Source organism: Anomaloglossus baeobatrachus, chromosome 5, assembly GCF_048569485.1.
Source record: "Anomaloglossus baeobatrachus isolate aAnoBae1 chromosome 5, aAnoBae1.hap1, whole genome shotgun sequence".
In the NCBI taxonomy this organism is placed as follows: domain Eukaryota; kingdom Metazoa; phylum Chordata; class Amphibia; order Anura; family Aromobatidae; genus Anomaloglossus; species Anomaloglossus baeobatrachus.
In genome coordinates, this window is record NC_134357.1 from 324,143,585 (window position 1) to 324,160,629 (window position 17,045).

General features: G+C 43.0%; 1 protein-coding gene across 1 annotated transcript in view; it reads right to left on the reverse strand.

Moving 5' to 3' along the window:
• The window catches only part of LOC142311397 (protein-glutamine gamma-glutamyltransferase 5-like), a 58,988-nt gene that overhangs the window by 28,349 nt on the left and 13,594 nt on the right, over positions 1 to 17,045 (reverse strand). The window contains exons 4-6 of the mRNA XM_075349780.1: positions 16,706 to 16,824; positions 11,248 to 11,376; positions 5,238 to 5,415 (exon numbers count right to left, since the gene is read on the reverse strand). Of these exons, the coding sequence (XP_075205895.1) occupies positions 5,238 to 5,415; positions 11,248 to 11,376; positions 16,706 to 16,824 (426 nt within the window). The remainder of the gene's footprint in view (positions 1 to 5,237; positions 5,416 to 11,247; positions 11,377 to 16,705; positions 16,825 to 17,045) is intronic.

Here is a 17,045-nt window from a genome sequence, read left to right on the forward strand (position 1 = left end):
CCTCAAAGAGTTGTGCGAGTCACAACTCCTGTATAAGCATGTGGTATTAAGGTGAATTCTGCTGCAGCCCCCGTGGTAGATAACAGAGAGTAATAATGGAGAAGGGGTTTTATGCCGCGCTATTCACCAGGCACAAGGACGAGAAGATATTCAATGTTCCTTTATTGTAGCTTGAGACTACGCATTTCAGGAGCTCTGCTCCCTTCATCAGGACATAAGGCACACAATTAACATCTTAGATATGTTAATTTTGTGCCTTATGTCCTGATGAAGGGAGCAGAACTCCTGAAACGCGTAGACTCAAGCTACAATAAAGGAACATTAAATATCTTCTCGTCCTTGTGCCTGGTGAATAGCGCGGCATAAAACCCCTTCTCCATTGTTACTCTCTGTTACGTAATGGATGCGACAGTCCCGGGGCAGCTGCGGGCTGATATTCTCGGCTGCGGGAGGGGGGGGGGGGACATTAACCCTGGCCCTCGCCCTCCCCAGCCTGAGAATACCAGGCTGCCACTGTGTGTTTACCTTGGCTGGACGGTAAAAATACGCCAGAGCCCACGTGTTTTTTTTTCTATATGTCCGTTTGATTTGTATGTGTATTCTATATGTCTGTGTCTGTGTGTGAGTGTGATATGTGTGTATTCTATGTCTGTGTCTGATATGTGTGTGTTTACGCTCTGTTCCGCTTCCTCTTCTTGTCATAATGGCATCACTTCCCTGCAAGATGAAGGCAGCGATGAACATTATGTCCCGAAACCGCGAAACACCGCAGGGAATAACGCAGGAAAACACAATGAACCGCACAGAATTTACTGCCTGCGTCATTCCCTGTGGGATTTGACGATTACATTGCAATCAATGGAATGAAATGCCGCAGCGACCTGTGGAAAAGAAGTGACATACAATTGTTTTTGCTGCGGGAATCCCACAGCAAAACATGCAGCTGTCAAAATCCGCATAGTGCGCACAGAATTTTTTTTTCCCATAGGTTTTGCTGGTGAATCACTGCAGAGATGTTATGAACATAACATGCAGCGAAACATGCAGCAAAACCGCAGGAAATCCGCGACAAAAACCGGCAAGTGCGCACAGGGCCTTATAAAGGTAATATTTGCCCTGGCTGCCAAGTAAATCAACTAAAGTTGCATTATACTAAGTGAGCAACAACAAGTGATTACCGTATTTTTCAGTTTATAAGACGCACCAAATTATAAGATGCACCCCAAATTTAGAGGAAAAAAAGGGAACGGGCAGCAGTGGTGGTGGAGTAGGGTCACAGGATGCAGGGGTGGTGGGGAATAAGGCGATGCAGGCGGGCTATGCTGGAGCTGCGGGCGCCATCCTGAATTTGTTGGCGGTACGGACTTTAAATAATGGCACCCGGAGTTGGCGCATGCGCAGATGGAGCTCTCAGCTCAAGATCTCATCTGTGCATGCGCTGCTTCTGGCCCACTAATCTCCCAGCAGCGGACTTAAGGAAAATGGCACCTGGAGGTGGTCATGTGCAGATGAGCTCTTGAGCCAAGAGCTCCATCTGTGCATGTGGCACCTCCAAGTGCCATTATTTTGAAGTGCACTGTGCTGAAGCTGCACTGTGCTGGGGCTTTGGGACGTCGGCGCTTAACTGTGCTGGGGCTGTGGGCACTGTGCTGGCGCTGTGGGCGATGTGCTGGAGCTGTAGGCCGAAGACGCTGTGTTTTGCTGGAGCTGCGCACGCCTTCCTCAAAATGTCGGTGGTACGGACTTCAAAATAATAGCACCCGGTGGTGGCACGTACACAGATGGAGCTCTCGGCTCAATATCTCATGTGCGCACACGCCACCTCCGGGTGCCATTTTCCTTAAGTCTGTTGCTGAGAGATCAATGGGCCAGAAGCGGTGCGTGCACAGATGAGATCTTGAGCTGAGAGCTCCATGTGCGTATGCGCCAATTTTGGGTGCCACTATTTGAAGTCTGCAATGCTGACATATTCAGGATGGCACCCGCAGCCCCAACACAGCACAAAGCAGTTCCAGCACATCATCCACAGCTCCTGCACAGCGCCCGCAGTTCCAGCACAGCTAAGCATCCTTGGCCCGCAGCCCCATCACAGCGCCCACGGCATTGCTCCTGCGACCCCTCTCCACCATCCCTGGTAAGCAACATTTGGATTATAAAACACACCCCTGATTTTCCTCCCAAATGTTTGGGAGGAAAAGTGCATTTTATAATCTGAAAAATACAGTAATTCTCGCCCACTTTGCTGAACTCTTCAACTATTAACTGTGGGTGCATAGCAAATACGTCACTGCTGCCTACCCGTTCTCGTGCCCACCTGGTCTGGATAATGCTATAGAGCAATATGCACTGCTTGACTCTTGCTTAAGCTTGGGAACTGGTGCAAAGCTGCACTAACCTCTATAATATCATACATTGGGTGATTGCTTTAGGGGTCGCCGAATAATAATAAAACCAGGTGATAATATTATGACCACTTTGTATTCTCAGCAGTATGTACATTAACAATGGTTGTTTTCTTTACAACATTATCTAAGATATTCATAAAATTATAAATTGATGTCAGATTAAAAAAAAAAAAATGGCAAGGTATTTTAATTAAAAGCAGTGTGTTCAATGTATGAAATAATAATTGTCGACGAAAGATGGACTTCAAGATTTCCATTTAACAAATCCTTAAAGGAGTGTTCTCAAGTTATTAAATTGGTTTGGTTAGTTAGACAGCAAGAAAATAATCAAGTTTGCAATTGACTTGCTTTTTCTATTTCTGTCATTTTTCTACTTTGAGAGCCTTTATCTTTCATCAGCTGCTACGGCCGGTTTCCATAGGGCTCAGGCACCAGTGCCTGCCGAGACTGGCCGAGTATGCACAGCGCAGTAGCTACATTCTATGGGAGGAGTTAATTCCTAACATTCTAGCTAGTTCTCTCCAGCTCATTGATTTCTATACAGCAGTTAGCTATTCACCTCCCTCCTCCTAACTTTCAGTTCCTGACAAGCTGCTGTTATAAATTTTGCAAACTCACCAGCCCCCAGCATTGACTGCAGTTCTCTTAATCATGGCTCTCACTGTCCAGAGCTGTGCGCTTGTTCAAATACAGTGTTATCTCTGTGTAAAAATAGTTATAGCAGAATAGTCTCCAGAACAAACCACTGAGCGTGGAATGTGTTGTTGCCGGACTTGTGCTGAGTTTTATAGTTCTACTAATTATAGAGTTCTGCTACTCACCAGAACTGTCACTCAAGTAGAAGTGCCCACCCTGCCAGAAACCAGGAAGTGAAAGAGACTGAAAAGCGGTGTGCTGCTCAAGAAATTATTTGAGCTACCGGTTTATGGGCAATTCATGGCAAATTTTTATTACCTAAAGACTTTTTAGCAATAAAAAACCCGGTCAAAGTAGATCAAAACCTTTTGTCTACTGAGTGTTGATAAGCTATGAAAAATTCCAATCTATGTGCTAATTGCTACATTAGCAAAACAGGTTATGAAGAATCTGCACATGGTTCATGGAAAGGGAAGTGAGAGGGCAAACAAGCTCTAGCCTCTTCCATACTAATTGGAACTACCAAGAACCAATTTTTTTTATGTATGACTATAAAATTAGCTAAACTATTGCATAGTGTATCTTCAAACTCTATGTATTAGGTGTAATAATTATATTAGCAAATACCTCCAATTATAAATGGAGTATATTTATCCTGATTAGCTAAATCACTTACCTCATGAGCAAGGTATTACAGTAACTAAGGTATCCATAGTTATGACCACTTATATAGGAACTGCCAGTTAATTAGTTGCTCGTTGTAACCATAGATACCTAAGCTGTGACAATGTCCTGCACATGAGGTAAGCAACATAGCTAATGTAACGTATATAAGGACAGGCTCAGGATTAGCGTTCTCATTTACCATATGAGACCATGCACATTTATACGTTGATTTTTTCCTTTGGGCATTTAAGGGTTAATCCCTTGTGCAGCAGCAGACTTGCTCAGTTGCCATCAGTTGAGCACTTCCGATCTGTATTTAATCTCTCTGCTTCCTGGAGAGGTTGCTGATTATTCTATTCAGTTAGGAACTAGCCAAGGAGCAGAGAGGATGTGTTCTTATTGCTTCTGCTATGGTTGTTTTTGATGATTGTTGTAATTGATTGTTGTAAAGGATTGTTTGATGATTGTTGTTGTCCCTTGTGGTCTAGTGGTTAGGATTCGGCGCTCTCACCGCCGCGGCCCGGGTACCGGCAGGGATTGTGAGGAAAGAGTTATCTTTTACACTGGTTAGAAAAATCATGGACTTTCATTCTCCTTTGCAAAGAGCGCAACCAGACTTGTTTACGTAAAAGACTATGAGACAGTTTCAAGGACTTGGAATGTTTTGACTTAGAAGAGAGAGAAAAACACCTTGTTATGGATAACAGATTGTTTTGGGAATAAAAGTCATCATGTTAATTTCTCTTGCTGGGAACATGTAATCCACGCCTATAATGAATGTAGACTAATGAATATGCATGTTACATAGTTACACCCTAATTGTTTTTTGTATAACCCTCTGTATCAAAACAAATCAATACAGTTCACTTCGGAGCTGCACATCTCCAGCTTTTATGTGTATATCAGCGTCTGCCTGTATATCATTATAGCTGAGGGGAAAGCAGGGGGGGTTACTGGGACTCCCTCTGCATTAGGTCATCACTGGCAAAAGTTGTGACCGTTAGGTCAACCTAACAGTTGTTTATTCTACCTACTTCTGTTTGTGCCCTTACCCGTTTACCTTGTTATTCCCTGGTGCAGGTTTTAAGTGTGTTTGAGTTTTTGTTTACTCTCGTCTGTTGATCTGTGTTGGGTTTTTTTTGGGGTCTCCGTCCCGGTCGGTTCCTGGAGTGGTGAGGACATAGTCTTCAGGGCCAGGACAGGAGACAGGACCATGTTGGAGGCTCGACCCTTACTACTTTTAAGTCTACCATCAGGATAAAAGACATCACAGGGACCTCAGTTTTAGGTTCAGGCAAGGAGCCCCTATACCATCCTTGTCTCCAGGTTACAGCTAATCAGTAGAAATATACTTCACTTCTAGTTGGAGGTATTTGCTAAATGAATTATTATTATACCTACTATATATTAGGATAGGATCTTGGAGATGGGAATAGCTCTTTAATTGTCATCTATAAATATGGTCATTGCAAGTTTTCATATACTCTACCATCAAGATTGATTTAGTGTCTCATGAACAACAATGCTTACCTGTGCACATCACAGCAGCAAACACCCAGCACTGGCCATATTTAACAGGTTCACAATCCTTTTTAAACCACTGTCTTAAAATAGCAGTACTCCCATTCCATGCAGATGGAGACTTTCCATTTGTATAATCTTCACTCCAATTTCCTTCTAGTACCCCACTATCATCATTAGAGTTAATCTATAATATAGATAATTGGGCAGTTATAACAATGTACATTATTTTGGTAAAAGAGGTGATACATATTATACCCTAACATTTATTAACAACAGAGCAATAGAAGCGGACAATAAAATGAGGGGATTGGAGTATGCAAATAATCTGAAAAAAAAGATGGCTAGGGGGTGACTTGCAAGTTCAGACTAGCTTAAAAAAGTAGCAGAAGATTATCTTGTGAATCCAAGCTTTGCTTCTTTAATTAAAGGGAGAGGTAGTGACCACCTATATTGTAAATGGTAGCTATGTATCGCAGTGGGGGAGGTCCTCTGCAATGTAAAACCTGGATTGTTAACTCTGGGACTTGTAGATCCACAAGTCTTCTTAACTATATTAAGGGCCAGGCTATTGACATACCTCCACCCATGGGTGTGTCTGGTCTGATATATGAGACTATTTGTTTGGTAACATGGTCTCTCTGTGCTTGGAAGCAGTTTACTTCCTGGCTTCCTGGAGGCACCCTGTGAGGAGACCATGTTTGTTTAGAGCTAGCTGCAGACTTCCCTGAAGACACACTGGTTGGGCAGCCAGGTGTGTATGGAGCCTGCGGCCTCTCTGTGTTTAGGAAGTTGCCAGCCTTCTGAGGATGTGGACTGTCAGGAGTCAGTGTGTAGAGCAAGTCACAGATCCCGGTTGGTGATTCCAGTGAGGCAGCTTTCCTGAACAGCAATGCTGACAGGAGTCAGTGTGTGGAGCCCTGCTCAAGCTTCCCAAATGTAACCTCACAAAAGGGGTTGTATACTGACCAAAGTCAGTGACTGGTCAGTGCGATACCTCCACTGGGATACTGCTGTGAGGGATTGTATCTGAAGCCGTGTGGGCATACCCACAGATGAAACGGACTGTATGTCATATGCGTTTCTGTTAAGCCAAAGGAAGACTAATGTTTTGTTCCTGGAAGATGGTTTATGTGTCTGTTAATAAACCAATTGGACTGTGTAAAGAGAAACAGTTAATGTGTGTGCCTCAATCTAGCAGCCAAGTGAGTGTCCTCCATTCCTTCTTCAAACTATGCACGAGTGTCCTCCATTAGTATCAGAGAGTGCATTCTCACAAGGGGTTATCCAGGACTTTGCTTATTTTTTGCTATAAGGCTAAGATCTTAAAGGGAACCTGTCATCAGAAATGTTGCTTTAAACCTAAACGTTTCCCCCTCTACAGCTCCTGGGCTGCATTCTAGCAAGGTTCCTGTACTTTTTGTGGCCCCTTTTAAACCAAATTAAATACTTTATGTAAATTTTGTAAATCGTCCATGGGGGCGGGCTCTCTGCTGACCGTTGCTGTTCCTCTAGCAGATTTACGCCGCCCCCCAATGCTGAATTTCATATCTCAGGACGCCGCCCCTGGGTGCCCGTGGTCCCGCGCTTGCGCTGTGCAACTGTAGCGGGACTGTGCACTGTGTGCACGTGTGACCGCTGGTGACGTTTTGCGCAGGCACGAGGTTATGGGCGGCGCTGTGAGTGTCATCAGCAAGTGCCGCCCATAACCTCGTGACCACACTTTCCCCTCTTCCTCCAGCGTTCTGCGCAAGCGCTTGCTGGCCAGATGACCCGACGTCACCTCTTTCCCATCTTGCCCTGCTGGAGGGTAAGATGGGAAGGAGGTGATGTCGGGTCATTTGGCTGGCGAGCGCTTGCGCAGAACGCTGGAGGCAGTGGGGGAAAGCGCGTCCACAAGATTATGGGCGGCCACTTGCGATGCAATCACAGCGCCGCCCATAATCTCATGCTTGTGACACACGTCACCAGCGATCCTGGCGTGGGCGGCACCTCGGGCGCAGTGGGCGGCGTCCTGATGGATGAAATGGAGCGTGGGGGGACGGCGTCAATGTGCTGGAGGAACAGCAACGGTCAGCAGAGAGCCCGCCCCCATGGACGATTTACAAAATTTACATAGCAAAAGGTACAAGTTTATAAAGTATTTAATTTGGTTTAAAAGTGGCCACAAAAAGTACAGGAACCTTGCTAGAATGCAGCCCACGAGCTGCAGAGGGGGAAACTTTTAGGTTTATAGCTAAATTTATGATGACAGGTTCCCTTTAAAGGTAGGTAATTGATAACTAGGTGCCTTCTCTGCTCAGTGCCGATCTCTTCTGGCTCCGAGTAGTCACGAACCTCTTTTCCCTGTGATTCTGCTGTTCATTTGTCCTCATGTCAACACAACAGCTCTTCCTGTTCTGCTCTGCTGACAATGTATCACTACTGACGTCATATTGATTGAAAAATGGCTTTCTACAGGCAGTGACTCGTCAGCTGTCTATCAGGAAGATATTGGCAGAGATGCCCCATCAACAGATTAGAGATGAAAAGGAGAAGCTGCTCTGTCGAAGTGAATCACAGGCAGGAGCCGGCAGAAATCTGCGCTGAGAAGAAGAGGCAGGTGCTTATCAAATACCTGCCTGTAAGTTCTTAGACCTATAGATAAAACATAAGCAAAGACCCCTTTAAATCCTAATACTACCCATCCCCAAAGGTCCAGAAGAATACAACTCCATTTGAAGTTAAAATCAGACACTATAGCTTGGTACTAAGATTTATTTTTTAAAGGGAACTTGTCAGCAGAAATTTTGCCCTAAACCTAAAAGATTCCCCTTCTGCAGCTCCTGGGCTGCATTCTAGCAAGGTTCCTATTGTTATTGTGCCCCCTTTCTGACCAAAATAAAGACTTTATAAAGTGGTACCTTTTCCTATGCAAATCTTGTTAATCGTACACGGGGGCGGGCTGCCTGGTGTCCATTATTCTGCCTCCTGCTGCTTTACGCCGTCCCCCATCGCTCAATTTCATACTTCAGGATGCCGCCCAGTGCGCCCGAGGTCTCGCGCATGCACCGTACCACTCTAGCGGGACTGTGCACTATGCACAGTGTGACCGCTGGTGATGTGTTGCGCAGGCATGAGATTATGGGCGGTGCTGTGATTTTCATCAGCAAGTACCCGCCCATAATCTCGTACCCGCGCTTTCCCCTCTGCCTCCACCGTTCTGCGCAAGTGCTGGCCAGATGACCCACGTCACCTATTTCCCATCTTGGTAAGAGGTGACGTGGATTCATCTGGCCAGCGCTTGCGCAGAATGGTGGAGGCATAGGGGAAAGCGCGGGCACGAGATTATGGGCGGGTACTTGCTGATGAAAATCACAGTGCCGCCCATAATCTCACGCCTGCGCAACACGTCACCAGCGGTCACACTGTGCAGTCCCGCTAGAGTGGTACAGGGCATGCGCGAGACCTCGGGCGCACTGGGCAGCATCCTGAAGTATGAAATTTAGCGATGGGGGACGGCGTAAAGCAGCAGGAGGCAGAATAACGGACACCAGGCAGCCCGCCCCTGTGTACGATTAACAAGATTTGCATAGGAAAAGGTACCACTTTATAAAGTATTTATTTTGGTCTAAAAGGGGGCACAATAACAATAGGAACCTTGCTAGAATGCAGCCCAGGAGCTGCAGAAGGGGAATCTTTTAGGTTTAGTGCAAAATTTCTGCTGACAGGTTCCCTTTAAAGGATTTCGACACCTCTGGGGGCCTTTTTTAATTTAAACTAATGTATTTTTGTCAACATAATTTTTGCAATTTCCTTAAAAGTTTTGCCTTCTAGAGCCTCTGTGTTCTATTGCTGGTTGCAGAATGAGTTATCTTATAATTCATCTGTTCTGATAGGAGAGTTTTTAACACTTATCTTAATGATGGAATAACGCATTGGGCTGCAGCCTGTAGCCATCTACTTTATCAGCACTTGGTATCACAATATGGGGGACCCTATGCCTTTTTTTTAAATTTATTTGTTTTTATACCACTATAGGGATGTAGACAGCATGTGTGATTTCAACCAATCACAGGCGCTGTCAAAGAGGGTTGGGGGCGCGGTCTAACTGCAACCAATCATAGGCGTTGGGGCTGACAGTAGGCAAGGGAAGCAATGAAAATGCATGAAAGCTAATGATCGGACCCGGAAGCAGTGTTAGGCTATGTGCGCACATTGCGTTTTTACCCGCGTTTCTGCAGCGCTTTTAGCGGCAGCGTTTTTGCGCTAAAACGCATGCGTTTTTGTTTTCCAGCAAAGTCTATGGGAAAAGATGAAATCCTGTCTGCACTTTGCTTTTTTTTCTGCAGCGTTTAATTTGCATATTTTGGGTCAAAAACCATGCTGAAAAAGAAGCAGCATGTCAGTTGTTTTTGCCATTTCTGCAGCGTTTCCTTAACATTGCAGTCAATGAGAAATGGCAAAATGCAACCAAAATCAACTTTCCTGCGTTTTTCATGCTTTTTACCTGCTTTTCCACTGCGTTTTTGGCTTCAAAAACGCATGCTTTTCGGGCATAAAATTAAAGGGTTATAATGTTCCTTTACACACACACACAATAACCGAAAATTTAAATGCTAAAAAATAATAAACTTTACCTATTTTTCTGTTAAAATGTGCATAACCACTATTATTTCATTAAAATTGATAATTTTCCATATAGTTTTATTAAAAGTTAATTTTATCCTTTTTTTCTCTTTTTTCATTCTTTTTGACTATTCCAACTTTATTTCTCAGTGTTTTGATCTACAAAACGCATCTGCAGAAACGCAGGTGAAAACGCAGGTAAAAAGCGCTGAAAACGCACTAAAAACGCGGTAAATACGCATGCGTTTTTAGCGCTAAAAAATGGTCAAAAGCCATTTGGTCAAAAACCAAGGGAAGGAAAAAGTGCAGAATAAACTGCAGGTACTCCGACGCAACGTGCGCACATACCCTTATACTTCCTGACATTCCCCGCGGTGACTGTAAGGCTATGTGCGCACGTTGCGTCGGAGTACCTGCAGTTTATTCTGCACGTTTTCCTTCCCTTGGTTTTTGACCAAATGGCTTTTGACCATTTTTAGCGCTAAAAACGCCTGCGTATTTAGTGCGTTTTCAGCGCTTTTTACCTGCATTTTCACCTGCGTTTCTGCAGATGCGTTTTGTAGATCAAAACACTGAGAAATAAAGTTGGAATAGTCAAAAAGAATGAAAAAAGAGAAAAAAAGGATAAAATTAACTTTTAATAAAACTATATGGAAAATTATCAATTTTAATGAAATAATAGTGGTTATGCACATTTTAACAGAAAAATAGGTAAAGTTTATTATTTTTTAGCATTTAAATGTTCGGTTATTGTGTGTGTGTAAAGGAACATTATAACCCTTTAATTTTATGCCCGAAAAGCATGCGTTTTTGAAGCCAAAAACGCAGTGGAAAAGCAGGTAAAAAGCATGAAAAACGCAGGAAAGTTGATTTTGGTTGCATTTTGCCATTTCTCATTGACTGCAATGTTAAGGAAAAGCTGCAGAAATGGCAAAAACAACTGACATGCTGCTTCTTTTTCAGCATGGTTTTTGACCCAAAATATGCAAATTAAACGCTGCAGAAAAAAAAGCAAAGTGCAGACAGGATTTCATCTTTTCCCATAGACTTTGCTGGAAAACAAAAATGCATGCGTTTTAGCGCAAAAACGCTGCCGCTAAAAACGCTGCAGAAACGCGGGTAAAAACGCAACGTGCGCACATAGCCTAACTGTCCTGCTTTATTCCTTATTTTCTTCCTTTTGCTACCCCCTTAGCTCTTACGAACAGATTTTATAACACATAAGTTTGGGTCCCTTAGATTTATACAGGGTCCTGAGTCACGTCCGGCTGCCAAACCAGATTTTTATTTTTAGTCCATGCTGGTTCGGCGAACCTGAATATCCACAGGTTCGCTCATCACTAATAGTAAATAATTGTAATATATTTTATTAAAAAATTACTTTTGAAGAAACCTGTATGGAAGTACGTACCATGGCACACACCACTCTGCTTACATACACAGGGTCACTTCTGTAAGATAAATCCTTAAATGCATCTTGTAAATAATTCAGATTCTTGTCGAGAAGTCTTAGGCTGATATCCATGATGTCATCTTCAAACTGCAATTAGTAGTCAATGCGGTATTAATTAATATTTCATCAATTCATGAATGGTATCTAGGTGATGTGATATGGGTGGCACAGTGGCTCAGTGGTAAGAACTGCAGTCTTGCAGCGCTAGGCTCATTCCACCAAGGAAAACATCTCCTTTTGTATGTTCTCCTCGTGTTTGCATGGGTTTCCTCCGGGTTCTCCGGTTTCCTCCCACAATCTAAAGACATACTGATAGGGAATTTAGATTGTGAGCCCCAATGGGGACAGTGTTTCCAATGTATGTAAAGCGCTGTGGAATTAATGGCGCTATATAAGTGAATAAATATTATTATATTATTATTATATGAAATTATATAACATGTTCTCTGCTCAGTGTTGCTAATTGGGGTCCGCATATTGCAGAAGGTTTCCCGAAGCAAAACTAACACAGCATGGACAACTAAAAGTCTTCACTTTAAAAATAACGATACAGCGAGGCAGTCCACGAGGTAACATCCATTTTATGTATATACACGCTTTCTGTAGTCTACTTAGGTCATCACATAAGCAGCCTATATGGACATCAGTACTAAAACAACCATATCCAACTAAACTGTACAGAACTTTTATCCTCTGTATAAAACAGCCCATATCATTCCTATCACTGAGACCTAACAGCCACATGGCATTTGCTCTCAGGAACCATTTCTGACGATATCTGTTTTCTATAATTTTGGCATCTATTCAATGACGCAAAGTGAAGGACCTCTGGGTTACCGTAATGGACCTCTCTTATATGACTTATCAAATATAAGGAGCCTTCATCTGACAAAACTATTTAAAGTGTTCTTCAAAGCATTTATGCATACATCTTATCCATGTCAAAATTATCGCAACTACGCCTATATATACAATAGATCACAAAAGTGAGAACAACCCTTATATTTTTGTAAATATTTCATTACGGTATATCTTTTCATGGGACAACACTGAGGATATGACACTTTGATAGAATGTACCATAGTCAGTGTACAACTTGTATAACAGTGTGAATTTGGTGCCCTCTAAATAACTCACAGCCATTAATGTGTAAACCACAGGCAACAAACGTGACTACACCCCTAAGTGAAAATGAACAAATTATGCCCAATTAGCCCTTTTCCCTCCCTGTGTCATGTGACTCATTGGTGTTACAAGGTCTCAGGTGTGAATGGGGAGCAGATTTGGTAAATTTGGTGTTATCGCTCACACAGTCTCTCATAGTGGTCATTGGAAGTTCAACATGGCACGTCATGGTAAAGAATTCTGAGGATCTGAAATAAAGAATTGTTGTGCTACATAAAAATGGCCTAGGCTATAAGAAGATTACCAGCGCCCTGAAACTAAGGCTAAGGGCACACATCCGGCTTTTCTCCCGTTTGTCGCATCCGGCGCGCTCCCGTACAGTGTATACAGTACAGTGGCTGCGCTGCAACTTCCTGGTCACATACCCCGATCACATGACAGCATGTGACCGAAGCTTGTCGCTCAGCCACTGTACTGTACACAGTGTACGGGAGCACGCCGGATCCGACAAACACGAGAAAAGCCGGATGTGTGTCCTTAGCCTAAGCTGCAGCATGGTGGCCAAGACCAAAGGGCGCTTAAACAAGGCAAATTCCATTCAGAACAGGCCTCTCCATGGTCGACCAAAGAAGTTCAGAGCACAAGCTCAGCGTCATATCCAGAGGTTAGCTTTTCAAAATACACGTATGAGTGCTGTCAGCATTGCTGCAGAGGTTAAAGGACTGGGGATGGGTCAGCCGGTCTGTGCTCAGTCCATACACCGCACACTGCATCATATTGGTCTGCATATCTGTCATCCCAGACGAAAACCTCATCAAAAGATGATGCACAAGAAAGCCGGCAAACGGTTTGCTGAAAACAAGCAGACTAAGGACATGGATTAGGAAAATGTCCTGTGGTCTGATAAGACCAAATAAACTTATTTGGTTCAGATGGTGTCAAGCATGTGTGGCAGTAACCAGGTGGTGAGTACAAAGACAAGTGTGTCTTGCCTACAGTCAAGCATGGTGGACGGAGTGTCAAGGTTTGGGCTGCATGAGTGATGCCAGCTGTGGGGAGCTACAGTTCGAGGAAACTATGAATGCCAAAATATACTGTGACATACTGAAACAGAGCATGATCTTTGTATTCCAACACGATAATGACCCCAAACGCACATACTGGATGACCACTGCCTTGCTAAAGAAACTGAGGGTAAAGGTGCTGGACTGGCCAAACATGTCTCCTGACCTAAACCCTAATGAGTATCTGTGCAGCATCTTCAAAGGGAAGATGGAGGAGCGCAAGGTCTCTAGCATACACCAGCTCCATGATGTCATCATGTAGAAATGGAAAAAGATTACAGTGGCTCCTGTGAAGCTCTAGTGAACTTCATGCCCAAGAGAGTTAAGGCAGTGGTTGAAAATAATGGTGACCACACAAAATATTGACACTGGGCGCAATTTGTCCATTTTCACTTAGAGGTGTACTCACTTTTGTTGCCAGCGCTTAAGACATTAATGTTGTGTGTTGAGTTATTAGAGGGCATACCAAATTTACACTGTCATACAAGCTGCACACTGACTACTTTACATTGTATCAAAATGTCACATCTTCAGTGTTGTCCCATGAAAAGATGTAACAAAAATTTTTCAAAAATGTGTGGGGTGTATTCCCTCTTCTGATATAGCGTATATGCCTTAGTGTGCCCTGTGTTGTTTTAAATACTGCCACAATATGTGGTTGGATGACCACATGACAGGTTAAGGTATTTAAGTATGTAGGCCAATAGAGGTGAACTTGACACCTAGTCGTTTATACTGCAGAGATCGCTGTAAACTTCATTCACCAGTCGAGGGGGGTGCGGATTGAGGGAGAACAATGCTGCACCCCTTTTAACCAGTTTAGCGGACAGTGGCTTTTCCTACACTCACAGTTAGTGCCCAAGTCAGAGCACTGTAAAGGAAAATACAGCATGGTGTGGTTGGTAAGATGCCGTAGGGGAGTAGACCGTTTCATCCAAACTCACCCCACTGTGCCCTGCACTCAGAAGTGTAGTACAGAGTACCTCCCGCTCCACTATCCTACTCGTTTGGCTCGGCTGCTTACAACCATTGTTTCTAATTCCTCTAATTAATTTTCAGGAGCATGTATATATACAGTATATATATATATATATATATATATATATATACACACACATATACAGTATACTATATATATATATATATATATATATATATATATACATATATATATATATATATATATATATATATATGTTGCAATTGTTGTCCTGGGACAAGCCCCTCTGTGACAGTGTCTGTGATTGGTTGCAGTCTTGCTTCCCCTGCCCACCCCCTGTGCAGGTGTCTGTGACTGGTTGCCCTCACATTAGCCATCTGTTGATGCAGATTTGGTGCAGAAATGCATTTCTGCAACCAAATACTGAACGTGTGCACATCGCCTAATCCGGAAATCCGGCATTGACTTCAATGATTTCACCTAAGGTGAGGTCACTGAGTTCAATGAGTAGTTGATCTCAGGTCAGTTCACCTGAAGTCACAGCTGGAGTACTGTGGGAACCTCAGCTGTGACATCAGGTGAACTTCATTAAGGCACCACTCTCACAACTGAGGCTCAGTCAGTGTGTCCCTAATGTCGCAGTGCTCGGTCTCGTTTGCTAAAGTGAATGTGCACTGTGAACTCAGATGTAGCAGAGACAGAATTGTCGTAGGACATCATGTCTGTGGATTAGTTTGGACCTGCAGGGTTTTTTGGAGGGTTAATAAACTAGAGAAAGACAGGGTTTTTTTAAATAAAGGATTTTTCTGTGTGTTTTGTGTTTATTTCTTTTGACTTACAGGGTTCTCATAGACCCCTCCCCATTACTAACCCTAGGCTTGATGACAGCTGTGATTTTTTTGACAATTAACAGCTGTCATTAATACCTTATATTACCCCGATTGCCACCGCTCCAGGGCAATTGGAATGAGCCAGGAAAAGCGCTGGAATTGGCGCATCTAATAGATGCGACAATATTGAGGGGCTGCAGGCTGCTATTTTTAGGCTGGTAAGGGCCCAATAACCATGGGCCTCCCCAGCCTGAGAATACCAGACCGCAGCTGTCCGCTTTATCTTGCCTGGGTATCAAAATTGAGGGAGCCTCATGATGTTTTTTAAAATATTTATTTAAATAATAAAAAAAAGGCATGAGGTCCCTCGTATTTTGACACACAGCCAAGATAACGCACACAGCAGGGGGCTGAAGCATGTAACCGTCTGTTTTATTTGTGTTGGGTATTAAAATATGGGGACCCTATGTCATTTTTTCCAATTATTTATTTATTTTTACACTCAACTTTTTTATACCCAGACAGCTAGTGTGAGGGCATCCAAATACCGGCACAGAGGGTGAGCAGGGGAAGCAAGACTGCAACCAATCACAGACACTGTTACAGAGGGAGAGCGAGGGAAGCAGTGCATATTCATGAAGTTTTATGATCGGACTCGAAAGCAGTGTAGCAGCAGTGGGGAAATTCAGTAAGTATAATTCTCCTGCTTTAATGACCGAACGCCATTTTTTTTCACTGTGCCTCCCAATCACAATAATGCCAGTAGCAAAGTTCGCTACAGCATTACTATAATTGGCAAGCAATCCCAGCATTTTTATTGGCTGAAAATCAGGATCCAAAGGTAGGGAGAGGACTTGAAATTCACGAGGCGGTCATCTAAATTCTCATCGAGTAAGGATATTGTGAATATCTTAATATTTATGCGATTAACAAATAGTGTTGAGTATATTCGCTCAGCTCTAGTCCGTATATATTAACTACCCAAAAGTTAAAACCTTTTTAAGAGTGCTTATGGTAATGACGTTGGTAGGCTCAATAAAAGCTGTTGCCTTGTGAAACCACACACCCCTAGAGAAGACTCTGAAGAAATGCCCATCCAGATGGCAAGTCAGAGATTTTAAATAATGGTCTCCAGAATAAGGAAATGTGAATATCTTTTCAATGAAGTGATGCAACGCAAAATGGAAAAAAACACTATTAGGAGGGGGCAGGTATTTTTACAATATATTTAACTCAAGTGATTCTATAACCCAAATACCAGATGATTTTTTTTCTTCAATTATAAATTGTGTGACACCATTTGCTTCTCAATTAAGACCTTGTATGTTTCCTTGACACCTACCGCTATCTTCCAACAATGTAGTCACTGCTTCAACTACTTATAAATTTCCGAAATCAACGATGGTCTACATACTTTAAGTAAACAATTAAAAAAAATAGCAATTAAATGTAATTACCTGTCCAAAGTTCCATGGGCAGGGAGAAATCCAGTTTTGGTTTCCTTGATACACAAATCCATAGTCATTCATAACATACTCTTGTCGCTTGGGTTGATTATTCAGAAACACATCATCATCTGTCAAGTTCAGGAATAATGTTAACAGACATGTAATGTACTGTATATCACAACTTTTGGTCAAGAAGATGAAACAATGCTAATCACATTCATTGGAGCCTTTCCACCCCATCATTACCCCAGTTTAGGTAATTTCCTTAAAAACCATAATATCTAACTGTAGACTCTTGCCTGTGGGCTGAGCCAAGTATTGCCATTTTACTAAATATGGCCCATTTAGC